This window comes from Clarias gariepinus, chromosome 24 (genome assembly GCF_024256425.1).
Source record: "Clarias gariepinus isolate MV-2021 ecotype Netherlands chromosome 24, CGAR_prim_01v2, whole genome shotgun sequence".
Classification (NCBI taxonomy): Eukaryota; Metazoa; Chordata; class Actinopteri; order Siluriformes; family Clariidae; genus Clarias; species Clarias gariepinus.
The window spans coordinates 17,452,179-17,468,944 of record NC_071123.1 but is presented as its reverse complement, the minus strand read 5'-3'; the positions used below and the strand labels follow the sequence as shown (position 1 = coordinate 17,468,944).

Genomic DNA, 16,766 nt, shown 5'->3' with positions numbered 1-16,766 from the left:
GTGTGTGTGTGTGTTACTAGGTTGGCCCAGCATGTGCAGTTGTCGCTAAACGCAGAGTTTCAATTTTCTCTCCTCTAGGCACATGTTTCCAGACAGCTGCTGGATGAAAAAAAAAATTCCTCTGATTATAAGACGTATTATATCAGAAGGGAGGATGCCAGAATCACATACTTCAGCACTTTTAACGCTCTCCCTAGAATTCCTCAGGCTTTATGTCAACGCTTTAACTGTGCTTCAATCATTAAATCACATGGCGTGGATCAGAAGGTTTGCCAAATTGTACGAGTGTGTGTGTGTGTGTGTGTGTTTTGGTGGGGAGGATTATTCAAACAGCTTGAATGTTACGTCCACTGAGAATCTGACTGTGTACTTCACATACGTTTTTGAAGGACATTTTCATTGTTGATGATTTCATCCGATTGGAGACAAATTATTTCAGTGTTGTGGAAGATGTCTTCTTTGGCACCGATGCAAGTTAGATGGCACATCTTCTCCTTTTCCTATTCCTCCCCCTCCCCCAACACACACACTCCCACACTTTGACACTCTTTAACAGCCGTCTATGAAAGGTGATATGATCAGATAGTGTTCCATGACAAGCCACTCAGTGTGTCTGTGCATGTGTGTGTGCAAAGGAGGGAAAGGCATTGTGTGTGTGGCCATGTTTTTTCCTTTCTTTAATGAGGCCGAATACTGTATAGAATAGCTTTTACACTAGTAAAAAGTTTGGACCTTGTGAGAACCTTGTGATCCATAGGGAAAGTTTTTTTTTTTTTCCTTGAAAAGATAAGCATCTACATCCAAAAGATGGTCCTCACAAGGACAGTAAGATCAACGCTTGTGTGTCGGGGGCGCTACTGGCAGAAATAGGATCACACAGTTTTTTTTATAAAGCAGGGATTACACACGGCCTTGAGAGCACAGATACGGATAAGTGTTACCACTCCCACAAAGATGTCCAGATTACTGGATTTACACTACGCAGTGTTGTACTTTACTCATGGAAAAAGAATGAAGCAGTCAAACACACACTGTATTTAAGATCTGTTACAGTTTGGCTCTTTTCACCCTACTGTTGTAGATGTGCTGTGTATGTTTATCTATATAATCTTGTATCTAGAGATGAACAGTAGGTTAATCATGAAAACTTTGCCCTAACGAAGAACTCACGTCAGTTACACAGCCAAGGAGCTGAGGTCTGCTTGTTTACATTAACGGATGGATTTCCGAGAACATCTCAACAAATGGTTATTTGGAAAAGCTGATTTGTCAGGGCAGGAATTCCTGCTTTGTAGACATCAATATTTGCTTTTTGATTATCACTATTTTAATAAGGCCACCCTTGGAAACACTGTGTGGTGGAAAAATGATGGACTACAACTCAACACTTGGGAGGAAATAACAGTAGGTACTGGATATTTATTCATTCACTCATTAGTGGTAACCATTTCATCCCGGTCCGGGTTGAGATGGATAAGGAGCCTATCTTAGGAAAACAGTATGAGGCAGGGATACACTTATTCTCCAGGCACAACTTCAATTACGTTTTTATTTGTATAGCGCTTTTATCAATGGACATTGTTACACAATCAAAAGAAATATGGAAGTTTGTATGAAATGTAAATGTGTATGAATCTAAGTGATCAGATTGTCCCTGATGAGCAAGCCGAGGACAGTGGCAAGGAAAAACGCCCTGAGGTGGCAATAGGAAGAAATCTTGAGAGGAACCAGACTCAACAGGGAACCCATCCTCGTTTGGTTGATAACAAATAGCAGGGATTGATAATACTGTGTGTTAGGAGACTGGAAGTTCAGTATAACAAGTGTTTAAGGTAATATGGAGTCCAGTTCGTTATTGAAGGCTCAGGTAGACAGTAGGAAATTTCAGTCCTGAACTATCAAGCAACTGCAGTCACGAGTCCTCCAAGAACAGCTGTCAGCATCAGCCGAGGGCTGGTCCTGTCACCACACGCATCTCAGGCAGACCACACTGGGCATCCATGCGACAAGATGGTGATGTGCTCTTATCTTATGGTTCTAGTGAGGACACTCGCTGCTGCATTCTGGACTAGCTGAAGCTTGTTTATGCACCTAGTCGAACAACCAGACAGTAAGGCGTTACAATAGTCCAACCTAGAGGTGATAAAAGCATGAGCTAGTTTTTCTGCATCGTTTAGTGACAATATATTGCCCTTTGGACCTGTCTGACCCATCCTGGTCCTACGCTTCTGCTTGAAGATCTCGTCACATGGATGCCCCGTGTGTCTCTTTGGGATGCGTCTCGTGTCTGGGGATGGTTCTCTCTACCTAGAAGACGGTTCTGGCCTCGACTGGTGTTGGCAGCTGTTTCTCTGAGGACTTGACAGTTCGATAGTTCATGACTGGAACTTTCTACAAGTCTACCTGAGTTTTCAATAACTAACTGGACTCCATATTAACATCAATTAACATCAGCTATTATAGCTGAACTGCCTGCCAACTAACACACTGTATGAATGCAGATCAATTCCTGCTCTCTGTTTCACCCAAATAAGGATGGGTTCCCTGTTGAGTCCGGTTCCTCTCAAGGTTTCTTCCTACGGTATTACCATCTCAGGGAGTTTTTCCTTGCCACTGTCACCCTCGGCTTGCTCACCAGGGACAAACTGACCATTTTGGTTCATTCACATTCCGTACAAGCTTAAATAATTCTTTTAAATGTGTAAAGCTGCTTTGCGACAATGACAATTGTTAAAAGCGCTATATAAATAAAATTGAATTGAATTAAAATATATTCCTTATTGCCAATATTTCTGAGGTGAAAGAATGCTGAGTTGCATGGTGCAAGCACACTCATTCACACACAAGTTTTTTGGAGGTTAAAGGAACCTGGAGGAAAGCCACACAGACACATAGGGAGATGTGAAACATGTGAAACTTTAAAGACAGTAACCTAAACTCAGGACTAAAGCAAAAACTCTGGAGCCGCACGCTTCACCGCCGTGCAATTCAAATGTCGGCTGAATTGAGAAAATAAACAGAGCGAATGAATAAATGGAGACAATAACTATGAGTGAAGGATCCTTGGAAAAGGTAACTGCAGGTGATTGATCCATGAAGAAAATAAGTATGAGTGAAAAATTATGGGAAAAAGTAATTATGAGTGAAGTATCCATTGAGAAAATTAACTATGGGTAAAGGATTCATGAGGAAAGTACCTATGGGTGACGGATCATTGGCGAAAGTCAATATGGGTAAAGTATGCATGAAGAAATTAACTTTATGATCCATGGAGAATGTAACTATTGGTGAAGAAAAATAACTATGAGATAAATATTCTTGAAAAAATAATTATGTGTAAAGGATCTTTGGAGAAAGTAACTACAGAAACAAATCAATGCAGAAAGTAACTATGGGTGAAAGAGACACTAAGAAGATAACTGTGGGTAAAAAATCTATGAAGAAAGTAACTGTGGGTGAAGGATCCATGAAGAAACTAAGGCTTTTTGGAGAAAGAAACTACAGAGGTGAAGAATTCGTAGAGAGCATTACTATGGATGATAGATCAATAAAGAAAGTAACTTTAGATGAAGGATTCATAGGGAACTTAACTACAGGTGAAACCATCAAGGAGAACCTCACCAAAGATTGTAGAAGTGACTAGAGAAGGCTAAAACTATGGAGAATGTAATTATAGCTGACATATTAATTTAGAAAAATATGTTAAGCCAAAGGTTTATATGATGCAGGCATTACAAAAGGGATTTTATAAAAATGCCACGTTTATGCTGATGCTAGTCAGTGTAAAGGTGGTGTGCTTGATTCAGAGCTTTACTAACAAAGACCTTGGCTGATGAAGTTGTATGGATTGGGCCAGCTGCTGTGGAGCTTAGGGATAATTAAAGCCTTGACTTTCTTTTAGAAAATAAACCACAGGTGGCACTCGAGAGGTCACCCATGCATGTTTCAGACCGGCTTCTGCGCCGGTGGACAAGTGATCAAGTTACACATGACTTGCTATAGTACATGCTACGTGTATTGAGAATATACAAACAAATTACATATAAATCACCAATTTCAGTACGGAAATGAAAAAAGGAGTGGAACAACACTGTGAATACCAACAGAACTGAAACAATACTGACAACTACAGGATACTTAAGCACACCTGATGTTGATATTTAAGCAAAGAAAAACATTGTTGAAGCAAAATGGTGAAACTTTCTGCACAGACATCTTTTTTTAGCCATGCAAGGGTCAGAAATTTGATAAACACGACATTCTGAAATCATGTATCTTGTTAAATTTAATTTATTTCACAACGTGCTGCTGTAGGGTGGTAGTGACTTCACACCATTCTGACGGAGCCCTGTAACACACAAAGGAAGAGCACCTCAGTTATTAAACTCCACAGTCGGCCTCCACAGCTGTGAGGATCCACTCTGACCCTCACAGCTGTTCCTCACCCCTTCTTTAACACTGTCTCTCATCACTCCAACACACTAATACACACTTTTAGATTGTATGCTAATCAGCACTGGCCTGTCGAACGCTGGCTGCTATATTGGGCCTTTTTATTCATGGTATGTTTCTATGGTAACAGCTCAATCGCCTCAGCAGCAGCTTGTATAGAAATCAGGCCATACAATCTAAGCCTAATGCTGAATTTTTTTTTTGTAGGAGTCAGTATCAGAGCACTATAACATTAAGTTTGTCTTTACAATGATTTTTTTTTTAAACTTCAGGAGAGAAGTTGAGAGAAGAAAGATTTTGCTAAAGGTACAACGACTTTAACTGCGATAACAGGTTTAATGAATGTTCTGTAACCAAAAATTAGATAAAAAAAAACAGAAAAAGTTATCACTAGACATATGTCTCCTTGTTAAAAAAGAAAAATCTATAATAAACAAATTAAATATAATATTTATATAGAATATATTAATTTCTATCATTCAGAAAAGCATCCAATAAATTATATCAATATTTCCTTTTTATGTTGATATGTAAGCGATATCAAATAATCAGTATGATTTACAGAATGCTTATCCAGTTATTTTGTTTAACAGCTAAATGCTTTGGCTTCGTAAAACCTAACAATGACAATTTACTTTAATTAAGCAGAAGACAAAACATTTGTGATTTGAAGATTTGCGACATCCTGTAAGTGTGGCGAGACTTAAAATGATGCCAGAGCTTTTTACACTACATTTACTCTCACACTGCCCCCTTGTGGTGGATTTCATTTGATACAACCTGGTTCTTCACTTACTGCTTATTTGTCAAATTTGAAGGCAGAAAACATTTTGGAGCACATGTGTTTTTCCTTCTCCAGGTCTTGTTTGTAACACCTGCGAAGCGTCCAAAAGAAAAGAAAAGGTTTAGACTTTCTTTTAATGTCGACGAAGCTAGACAGCAACACTTGGCATAATTCGACTCACTGGGCCAGCTTTCTTAGCAAGTTGTTGATATCGGTGTCGAACGGTTTCTTGGCCTGAGCTGTGGTGAGGTAATCTTGTGCCTTTTCGTAGTTATTCATCTCCAAGCATGCCTGATAAAGGCAGAAGGCAAGAAAAGGTTATTCACTAGTTTTAGTTTTGAAAAACTATGAGGTCATTACGTAAACCTTTGACCAATAGAAGTCTAAATGCATTTAAGATATTCTTGTATGTTCAAACCTATGAGGGGCGTTCAAGTCAAACCAGGGCATGTGATGAAATATGTTGTGAATTTTGTGAATTAAGGCATAAAATTACTGCAATTAATCCAAGCACAGTACGGTGATGAGACTCTCAGCCGCAGTGAAACATTGGAATTTGGAACCCAGCTGTGTTAGAAAAAAAAATTAATTTGCTCACCAAAGGCATTGTATTTTTCTCATACTGTCCATTGCACCACTTGCACATTATGCAGGAACTTGATTGGGAGTTATTGCCACATCCAGCATACAGTCCTGACCTCGCTCCAAGCCATTTCCACATGTTTGGGCCATTAAAGGAGTTCCTGGAAGGCCAGTGTTTCAGACGTGAAGCAGGCAGTCTGATCATGGCTCCAGCGTACTGAGAAAACTTTCTACCTTGATGGTGTCCATCAAGCACTAATGAAACACCGTTATAAGTGCATTGGTGTGGCAGGGGATTATATAGAGAAATAAAAGAAGATTTTACTCTCATAACAGTGTTCAGTTATTCTGCACAATCAAAGCGCCCGGTCTGACTTGAACGTCCAACATGTTATTAAAAGGTCTTAAAATGTGCATTAGGCAACTGACAAAAAAAAAAATCCATCTAACCATTGGACCTGACTCATAGAGTAAATAATTAGATAGAGAAGGGATGCAGACATGAACAGTTGCTGACCTGACCACAGCGGAACAGCGCTTTGGTGTTACCAGGGCTGATTTCCAGAGCCCTCTGGCCGAACTGCAGCGCTTTGTGAGGTCTCTCCAGGCGAAAGTAAGTGAGGGAGAGATTGAGCAGGAAGGGCAGACTCGCCTCCTCCAAGCGTCTCCTCTCGTCTTCGTCTGCTGGCTCGCGGTTCGTCAGCAACGTCATGGCCTGTACAGCGACAAAGACGAGAAGCAGATTGCCGGCTCGTAACCAGGAATTTGTTTTTCCTTTTGCTAACTGATTTCAAGTAATGTCTATTCTAAGAGTTTTTCTGAAAATCTGAACTGCATCCTCTTTAGCGGTCTCTGATAAACATGTGTGTGATTATACACAGATGATTCTACATTTAACTCTTATCAAATAAACCCTGAATCACTGAGCTCACCCGCTTGTATCTGTGTTTGGCGTCCTCGTAGCGGCTTTGGTTGAAACAGCGGTTTCCGAAGCTTCGCTCTGTGTCGATGACGTTCAGCAGTGTAGACAAAGGAGCCAAATTCTGCTCATCCTGTTTAACAGACAGATTCAAACAAACAAAATTTTTACTCAGTATCACATTAAATAGACAGGTAAAGACTGTAATAAAAGCTTTTTTTTTCTTAGAAAACTGATAGACTTGTTTTGGTTCACATTGTATTAAAGGTATCATAAGTGATTTTGGTGAGCTAGTGTATTATAACAACTAGCAAAATAGAACAAATACAGACCCAGCAACGCAAAAAGCACATAAAATTACAAAACTTACAAAAGAAAGCGCAAAGAACTCGTCCACTTGCGCAGAGTCCAGATAGTCAAAAACTTGCACCTCGTACAGGACCGTGGTCCACGGTGGGATGATAGGAGGGCAGCCTCTCTCTCCAAAGGCGTAGTTGGGTTGCATAAGAAAGCGAGAGAGCTCTCCTTTCCTCATGGTACGCAGGCCGAGGTCGAGGCCCCACGCAGTCATGTCTGATCAGCAAAACAGAAAAAAAAATGATGCTGAACACTGATTAGGACAATAATTAAGGACAGGATTGTGTCATTCAGTATCACAGCGATGAGGAAGGGGTTGGATTACCTTTTCCTAGCTTCATCATTTTGGGAAATTTCAAGTTCCTTGTTGAGTCAAAAGGCTCATCTGAATACTCCAGGAATCCAGAAAAGTGGACTGTTGACAAGTTAAGCATGATATTAACATGGATAGTCAAATACTTAATAATTCTGGTATAACAAATGTCCTAGACCATGCTCTAAATGTTAAGTGATATGGGTGTTGGTGTTAGAGGCCAGCATGGCAATGTTTGTACTGTATTTGATTATTCTTACACTGGTTTAGTCTTATTCAATATGGCTGGCAAGGAAATTGACAAAAAAATAATTTACTAGGATTAACGACTACATAGTGCTCTTCTGCATGGAAATATGTTTGTTCGCCATGTTGCGACATCAACAGTGAGGTAAACACTTACCTCAACCTTGACATTTGACAAGGCGTTCAGTTCAAACCAAACATCTCACCACTACCATCCCAACAGGGGGAAAAAAACTGAACGACTCTTTTCATTTAGAAATTCTCAGACTAGCCGAACGCCAAACAACAATGTGCCGAATACTTACTGCAGACTGAAGCGTCTCTCGGTACGAGTTGGCCTTCTCCTTCATGCATCACTTCCTTGAGAAGTCCCCCATCTCCTAAGACATCTTGCATGTGCTGAGCAAGACGCTGGAAAGGTGTCTACAGTGTAACAACACACAAGATGTTACCAAATTCTCCATCTTTATCTAAGTTTGGTCAAGGGGTATTAAAACGTTTCGAGACTAGTTTTTTAAAACGCAAATAGATGGCAGCACAAAGCTGCACGCAGTCACAGGGAGCGCAGACCTTCATAAGGTCCTACATACTCTGACCATGTGTGTTACAACATCATGGACGGCATTTACGGCAATTAAGAACAAATTTGTAATTCTGTGTGAAACTGGGCAAATCTGCCACAGAGAAGTTTGACATGATTTAGCAAGTTTAAGAGTCCTTTTTAGGTGTTTTGAGTGGCACATGCACTTCAAGGGTGGAAGAACATCACTGGAAGATGACGAGACCCTGACAACGTCAAAACCATTCAGCAACTAGTGCACGATGATCATCGGAGAACAATTAACAAGTCAAGGCAATCCTCTAGTGTGATTTGCACAACTTGCACAGTGATCCAGGTCCCCAGGATGCTGACCCAGGAGCAGAAGGAACATCACAACGAAGTCTGCCACGAACTCGTCAGCATGCTGGGGATGACCCGTCCTTCATGTTGAGGATCATTACCGATGGCGTATGTGTACGACCCTGAGAGGAAGCAACAGTCTTTACAGAGGAAAAGGCCCATCATGTCCAAGACTGAAAAAGGACAAGTGTGTGACCAAATGCATGATCATTGTTGACCTTCAATAGCGAATTCTACTTTCAGGTTTCGATACCACACTTTATTTCAGACTGCATTTTCATTTGGTTTATAGATCATGAGCTTTACTCTCTGGGTCAACAAACACAACATTAAATAAAAAATAAAAGTTATTAATGGATTCAATTGGATAAAATGGATTTGTTTTTAACAATTTGTTTAGTTTTAATGCTAAACCTTTCTTTAAAATGAGTTTGCATCCACTGTAACAGGTTAAAACTGCTTTTAATAGCAGCTAATACAGTTGTCCACTAATACATTACTTTACTGACAGAAATCTGGAGATTCAGTAACTAGCTATAATGACTAGCCTGTTTGTTTGTTTGTTTGTGTGTGTTTGTGTGTTTTGTAACCTGTATTCCACCCCGACGGCGCTCCTCTGGGTCTGTAATCAGACGTGAAGAAACACCATTCGTCGGCATGTTTTAGAGTTTTAATTCGAGTTGATTTCTGTGAGACGTGTAAAACGTGTTTAAGCTAATTATCGTGTTAGCTAATCATTAAGAGCTAGCTTTTCTCTCCAATAAAGCACTGAGTGAAAATCATATGAAGCAACTTTCATCAACTTTACCTCAGAATATTTTTTAAAACGTTTATTTTTTTTAATATTTAATCATTGGGAATTACCAAAAGGTTGGTTTTTTTTAATTTTTTTTTTATAAAAAATAAGACATAAAATTATTTTTTAAATCAACTTCTTGCTTCATGTTAAAAAAAAAAAACCTGGGCAGCAAATATGTCATCAAAGGCCATATAAATATTAAATGTAACACATTTCACTTTTATTTTTTTATTTATTTTTTTATTTTTAGTTTAAATCTCATTAAAGTTTTAAAATTTGTGTTTTTGTTCCTTTTTTTCACTCATTTGAGAAAGCACTATCGCCCGTAACCGGAAGATGGCGCTGCAATCAAATGTAAAGAATATTTTTAAACCTCATACATTTTATATTCAATTTTGTATGATTACAGATTTGTATTTGTTAACTGACTTATGCTGTGTGGCTCTGTGTGTATGTGTTAATGTGTGTGTGTGTGTGTGTGTGTGAAAGCATGAAAAAATATCAACTTCTTTTCCTTTTTATTATAAACATTTACAGTAATCACAATTTCCTTTCCTTGCATGCAGAATTACAAATATGCACTTGTATATACACACACATGCAAAAAAAAAATTCATGACTTCATCTATCCATCTAGAAACTTCTGTAGTCCAGCTAGGGACTGTGGAGTCTTTATTTCCAACCGGGGCAGGACCTCCAGTCAACAGTCACATGGGCATTCGCACACTACGGACATTTTTGGAAACGGCAATTAGCTAAACCTGCATGTCATTGGACTGTAGGAAGAAACCGGAGTACCCAGAGGAAACCCACCAAGCACGGGAAGAACATGCAAACTCCAAATCTCCATGCACACAGACCCTGAGGCAGAAATCGAACTTTTATACATTTATTTATGTCCTTTAATAAAATTTTAAACCTATATAGCTTGTAAATATTTTTTAAACAGTCCTTCTGATGTTAAATTTATAAAGATGTAATTAAAAAAATTCACAGTGATTTCACTTCAATTATTACACAACAACTTCACAAATTCATGAGTTAGATACAGATGATACAGTATATTAAAACTTTCCATGTGTTGTGGTTTCTGAGAATTTAAAGAAGGAGTTAAAATAAGTTCAAGGAAGATGTTTTGTAATTTAAACTCTATGTGCAATACCTAATTTTATTTCTACTTCAAATGCATTTAGGGTAAAAATGACAACAGAGTTAAAAAAAAAAATAAGAAGAAGAAAGAAATTATTGTCATGTTCATTATGCTCATGACTGTATTTTACATGTGACATCTCAATACTATGGAAAAAAATCAGCCTAATCCTTGCTCCTTCATACCCTTCTGTGTATTTTGCTTAAAATGAAAATGGCTGGGCTCCATAATTTGCTTTTAAACATTAAGCAGCACATAATACGGCATAGATGCCAAAATTTAACCCTACTGATGTTTATCTTTGGGAAAACTTGACCCTCCTAGTCAATCATGGGCGTTGTCCCACTTCCAAGATTAAATCCAAATATAAAGCAGATAAGAACCCAGAATAGCTGCCTGAAACTAATTGTTTCTAATTGTTGTTTCCAGAATATGCAAAGATATGCAAAGGAAGCCTAGTGTAAGAGATAAGATCAGTAGATACTCACTACTGTTACTGTGAAATCAACTGACCAAAAACACCCGACAGCATGTCCTCTTACATTTTTGTCTAAGATTTAAGAATATCCAGTATGCACAGGTCTCAAAATGATGAATCAGCATAAACGTGTAACAAATACGACATACATTTGATCTTTCTTTTAAAAAAAAAAAAGAAGAAAATTTTGATTTATAAAAAACTATACACAAATTATATATGTATATTTAATTAAACGAGGACACCCCGATGTGAGGAAACACGCCTCTTTTTTTGAGACTTAACCATCAGCCCCTGCAGCTCTCCAGGTGGAATAAGTATATCAGCAGGTTCGGCAGACTCCTTCAGATTAGTGCCTCTCAGAAAGTCAATGGTTGCATATTCCGTGCTAGAGGTGGTAGGAGGTGCGGTCCTCTGTTTGCTTGTGAATTCAGACTGCAGCACCTGAATTTCTGCGTAGTGCAATCCATCAGAATCCGGCGTCTTATTGTTCTTGTTCACTATGGCGTAATGGGGATCGGGTGCCACGTTGTCATATATGTGGGGATCTAAGGTCTAATCCGAAAGAGATGACAGACAGTAAAAACTTAAAGTGAGTAGAAAAATAGTCGCATATTGCTCTTAATTAAAAACATCTGTATAAGCTCTTTTAAAAATGGCTTATCTTATCTAGGATAAGTTTCCTGCATCCATATAATTATGTACAATCATGTGTTTTAAGGGTGAAAACAGATTTCATTATACTCATATATTATTACTTTTTGTAATCTGTTTAATTAAATTATGTAAAATGTAGTTCCTGCTGTAATTTTAACAAATTGGTACAGTACCTGATGAGGTGGGGCTGGAGGTTGAGCTGATGTGAGAAAAGAAAGGAAAAGAAATAAAGAAATTCTGTAAATTTTACAGTTACTATAAATTTTTTTAACACAGAATATGCATCATGTAAAGCAGGCCTTAATCACACATACAGGACAGTACAATCTAAACTGCTATAATAATAATAATAATAATAATAATAATAATAATAGCGCACTCAATCATCACAGCATAACACTAAGTCAGTTAAACTTCAGGAATATCAATCTGTCCATTTAGAAAGCACTAGTGGTTGTGAATTGGTTTCACCACCTTTGGCACGATTGAAAGTGACAATAAGTGCAAGGAAGATGCAAAAGCTAGACAGGTTTAAAAAAAGGGAACGGTTTGCATGTAGTGGCCACAGACAAATGCATTCTGCTTATTTTTCTTAACAGATTCTTCTCAAGTTTTGTGTTCCGCTTTTTGTGTCCTTGTCACTAATGTTAGCATCTGGCAGTACAAGCAAACTAAATCAGGTAGTCCAGTAACTCTAAGATGGTACATCGATACGTGCAGTTGCAAGAACGTTTGAATGATCTCCCAGCACAGTGCATGGAGGAGATACCAATAGACTGTCTTTTACACCAGCAAGCTAAACAGGGCAACAACCCAGCTACAAAAACCGCGATCTGCTTCTTTGTTCTGACCAAACTGTCAGAAAAGGACTCCATGAGGGTGGTAAAAGGGCCAGACATCCTCTAGTAGAACCTGGTCTTACAGTCAAGCAGAGTGCAGCTCATCTGGTATTCACAAGAGAACACCAGAATTGATATGTCCGCCATTGGCACACAAGTGTTAGGCATGAGAGGCCCTGGAGACATCATGTTGAATGTTACACTGCCTACAGCATTAATAAGTGATGGTGTGAGAATGCATATCCGTGGAGGGCCGCACAGACCTCTATATTATGGCCAACAATACCATGATAGCTGTGATGTACCAGGATAAGATCCTTAGAGCGATTGTCAGACCTAACCCTAAGTACGGTGAGCCCTGGGTTTCGCCTGATGCCAGACAATACCTGCCTCATGTGGTCTAAAAGTCTCTGGATGATTGAAGATGAATTAAAGATCATTTCTGGATGCGTCATTGTTGCCACTGACTGATCCTTACGTTTCCCTAATCTAAATCCAATTAAACACCTATGGGACATTATGTATCTGTGCAGCTGACTTCACCAAGTACCACTACAAACTGTCCAGGAGCTGCCACGATCCAGGTCTACAGGTAGGAGGAGATACCCCAGGACACCATTCACCCACTTATCAGCAGCATGCATATAGGCACACAGGGTGGTAGACACCTCTGGTTCATAGTAGAAAATCTTCAAAATTTTCATTTTGATTTTTGGGGTAAATTTTGAATACGATGATTTTAGTTTCCATTGATCGTTGTTATGTCACTTTGTTCTAATCAAATTATACAATGTACATTAGCAAAGATTTTAAACTTGAATCATTTATTTATCGAGATCTGATGTGTAATTTAGGTGTTACCTTAATTTTTTTTTTTTTTTTTTTTTTTTAAGCAATTTTTCTTTGCTAAATGTGCAGGACGAGTAGTCCACTTTTAACCATGGAGACATCACTGCACTTAAACGCGGCTAGAAAAGTGAACTATTAGACATTCCAATGGAATTTCTTATAGTTTTCTATTAACTTTTCTATTAACCTCAGTTCAGGCTGTGGTTAATATCTTACAAAAAAAATCCACAAGAAGGAGTGGTCTGCTTGGTTGGAATGAAAACTAAACACACACTGATAATATCTCGAAACTTGACACTTCTGCTTTAAAGAGTGCAATTAATACATAAGAATTCAACCCAGTCCTGACATTCCTAACCCTGTTTTTATGACAATAAAACTCCATGTTTCCTACACATCTGATCCTAGTGATCAGCGCATAACTGTCATGAGTGTTGGGATCAGAAATAGGGGAAAAAAAACAGTAGACTATTGAACTAAACTCTATTCTCTTACTGAAACATCATGAATTCTAATGACATTGATGTGATGGTGTTTGAAAGCTTAAAGCGTGTTGTGTTGTTTATATGTATACATAGCTGTAAGCAGTAAACCGGTTTCAAATCTAAAATCCATGTGTGTAATGATATGAAATGTAACGCTGGTTGCAACAAATCCAGTAGCTCGAGGTCATATTTGTTCAGCAATGCACAAGCTTAGATAAATGAATAAACTAATAATTTATGACAGGACATGTTGTATCTGAATGTTTTAATAATAAAGATAATATTGATCAGCGGTTTTCTTACATGTTCTTTTTGATTTCTTTAGACTCAGTTTCCTTGGATTTATACCCCACCTAAGATAGAAAAATGAACCACGATTAAGATCCACATTTTACATACAGTAAAAAATCAGCTTGATAAGCTAGTCAAAATACTTTTTTTTTTTTTTTACAAAAAGGGGTAAGCCAAAAACATATTGCTGGAGCATATTTTGTGCGTGTGTCTGATGGAACACAAAAATATAATCACTATCCAGACAGTCGGTCCTCTAAAGTTTATGATATGATTCAGGGCTGCTGGGTTTTTTTTTCAAACCTATTATCCAAACCTATTTATTCCAGGTGATTCGTTGCCTAGTCCAACAAGAAAGTATTTTTTCTTACTTGCACAAGTCACCAATTTGTGATTCTGACAACACATGCAGACATCCATGTGTGGGTGCCTACCCCAAAAGACTTTGGGCACGAGGCAAGGTACACCCCGGACAGGGTGATAATCTATCAAAGGGTGTGCACAAACACTACGGGCAATGTTTTTAGATTTGTCAATTAACCGAATCATGTTTTCGGGCTATGGGAGGAAACCGGAGTATCTGGAGGAAACCCACCAAGCACGGGAAGAACATGCAAACTCCATGCACACAAACCCAAGACCCTGGAGGTGCAATGCCACAGTACTAAATACTATGCCTCTGTGCCACCAATTATTCTTCCTTTTGTATTTAAAGTTGCAATAAAAATAGTTTAGAGTCCTGGAGATCTCCGCCCCATCATCCATTAAATGTTATTAATTCCTTTTGTAAGCTTCCTCGACAACCTTGAAAAAAACATTATCTGTGATCCATTATAGAGATATACAGACATATGTAAACGGACAGAAATAATGCCCAATGTCTACTATACAATTCAAGGTTAATTTAAGAATTTATTTTAAAACATCACAAGGACTTTCAGAACTATGGATGCATTCAAATTGCTAAATTCATCCTCCTTGTTATGATAATTATATAACTTTTTATTATTTTCTTTTGTATTTTTGTATTTTTTTCTTTCTGCTATAATATTAGGTGAATATAACGTTTATAATGCGTCATAGATGTTTGTTAAAAATTAAGAAGACATAAAAAAAATAAAAAAGATAAAGCAGTAGAACAGGAAACGACTTTTTAGGGATGGGTGGCGTAAGCGTTCGAAGTGGGTGGAGCGTACTTCAAAGAGTTTCAGAGCGGTGCGTGTGCAACAACGGGAAAAGAATCATGCTTTGATCCTTTTAATTTTTTGGCTTTAACGTAAGAAGCGAAAACACTTTAAATAAATGCGACATGTCGACCTAAAAAAAAGAGCACTGACGGTATTTTATAAATCTCTTTATGAAACTCTTATACCCTGTTTTTTACATTATTGTTGTGGTTTCGGACGGACTTTGAACTGTGTGTGTGTGTGTGTGTGTGTGTGTGTGAGAAAGCTGCTTTTCTTTTGATTTCCAGTTTACTACAGAACGTCGGAAAATATCCGCGTCCCAAAAAAAAAAAAACACACACACACACGCGTTATATATATTTATACCTGATATTTCTAAGCTTATACATGTGCAGTGTTATATAACCTGTTTTTTTTTTTTTTTTTGCTATTCGCTCCAGTGAACTAAATATCCTTCTTCATTTTCACTTCCTTGTCCACAGCCCAATCTTATAAAATCACTTAATATATATTTTAATAGTATATACAATACAATATTATATAATGTATGTTTTTAAAACTAAATCTCTAGACAGTACACAGTGTAGTCAGATGAATGCCATAAGCCATGCTTTAACAAACGTTAATATTTAACATATTAGAGTCAGTCTAAAATCTACAGTATGAACAGCTTTAAACATACAGAAGAATCTAGAGAATACCCCACATATATATTTATACATGAATCTCCCCGCATGCAGTGGATAAATCCAATGGAGTTGTGTTACTCACTTATCCAAGGTGTTGGTGACTCGGTTTCCCATGGCTGCGCATGTTTGAAGAGTCGAACAACGAGCAGCTCTGTTTTATGAGCTTCTTCATTTCCTTGTTCGGAGGGAAGTGAAGCTCGGCAGGTGCGCTATGAATGTCTGTCCCTTTGACCTTACTTTTAAAGTTCAACGTTTAACTATAAGACCTTTTACAATGAACAGAAATCTAATAAAATTATAAATTTACAGAAATGCCACTATATACTGATGCACTTAATTGTGTTCAGGCTTGTGGTACTGTAGATTCTATACTGGGAGCACTGGGTGGTACTGTAGGCAAGAGTATACCCTGGATGGGATGCCACCTTTTTTTTTTTTTAACTTGTTTAATTATGTTAAATTCTTTGTTTAATTTTTTAGAAGGCAGTGGATTAATGGCCACCATGTCTCTGTCACCTCGCACCTCCAGTTTCCGGGTTCGATTCCCACCTCGTCTGTGTGTATGCAGTTTGCTTGTTCTTCCCGTGCTTGGTGGCTTTTCTCAAGGTAATCCGACACAGTCCAAAGACATGCAGATAAGGCTAAATGGTGTTCCTGAATTGCACATTGTGTGTGAATGAGTGTGTGTATGTGTGCACTGGGATGGATTGGCACCCCATTCATGGTGTGTAGCCTGTCTTGCCCCCCCCACCCTAGGTCTCCTGGGATAGGCTCCAGCGCATCCCACT

General features: G+C 38.3%; 2 protein-coding genes across 2 annotated transcripts; both read right to left on the bottom strand.

The window, feature by feature from the left end:
* Positions 1 to 3,993: 3,993 nt before the first annotated feature.
* Positions 3,994 to 9,303, bottom strand: fkbp6 (FKBP prolyl isomerase 6). The gene is made up of 9 exons (XM_053485842.1): positions 9,145 to 9,303; positions 7,959 to 8,076; positions 7,420 to 7,509; positions 7,108 to 7,310; positions 6,751 to 6,870; positions 6,336 to 6,533; positions 5,418 to 5,527; positions 5,249 to 5,327; positions 3,994 to 4,348 (listed from the first exon to the last, which is right to left on the bottom strand). The coding sequence occupies exons 1-8, from the start codon at positions 9,211 to 9,213 to the stop codon at positions 5,252 to 5,254; spliced, it is 984 nt and encodes a 327-aa protein (XP_053341817.1). The 5' UTR covers positions 9,214 to 9,303; the 3' UTR covers positions 3,994 to 4,348; positions 5,249 to 5,251.
* Positions 9,304 to 9,854: 551 nt separating this feature from the next.
* zgc:193711 (uncharacterized protein LOC569781 homolog) lies at positions 9,855 to 16,156 on the bottom strand. The gene is made up of 4 exons (XM_053484854.1): positions 16,061 to 16,156; positions 14,115 to 14,164; positions 11,812 to 11,837; positions 9,855 to 11,536 (listed from the first exon to the last, which is right to left on the bottom strand). Exons 1-4 carry the CDS (start codon positions 16,090 to 16,092, stop codon positions 11,213 to 11,215), a joined length of 432 nt encoding a protein of 143 aa, XP_053340829.1. The 5' UTR covers positions 16,093 to 16,156; the 3' UTR covers positions 9,855 to 11,212.
* Between the last annotated feature and the right edge of the window lie 610 nt (positions 16,157 to 16,766).

Coding starts and splice junctions, on each gene's coding strand:
- fkbp6 (XM_053485842.1), bottom strand. CDS start 9,213: ATGCCGACGAATGGTGTTTCTTCACGTCTGATTACAGACCCAGAGGAG. Junction 7,510..7,958: donor GAGAGACGCTTCAGTCTGCA/GTAAGTATTCGG, acceptor ACTTGTCAACAG/TCCACTTTTCTGGATTCCTG. Junction 7,311..7,419: donor AATGATGAAGCTAGGAAAAG/GTAATCCAACCC, acceptor TTTGCTGATCAG/ACATGACTGCGTGGGGCCTC.
- zgc:193711 (XM_053484854.1), bottom strand. CDS start 16,092: ATGGGAAACCGAGTCACCAACACCTTGGATAA. Junction 14,165..16,060: donor GTCACCAACACCTTGGATAA/GTGAGTAACACA, acceptor TTTCTATCTTAG/GTGGGGTATAAATCCAAGGA. Junction 11,838..14,114: donor AAAGAAATCAAAAAGAACAT/GTAAGAAAACCG, acceptor TTCTCACATCAG/CTCAACCTCCAGCCCCACCT.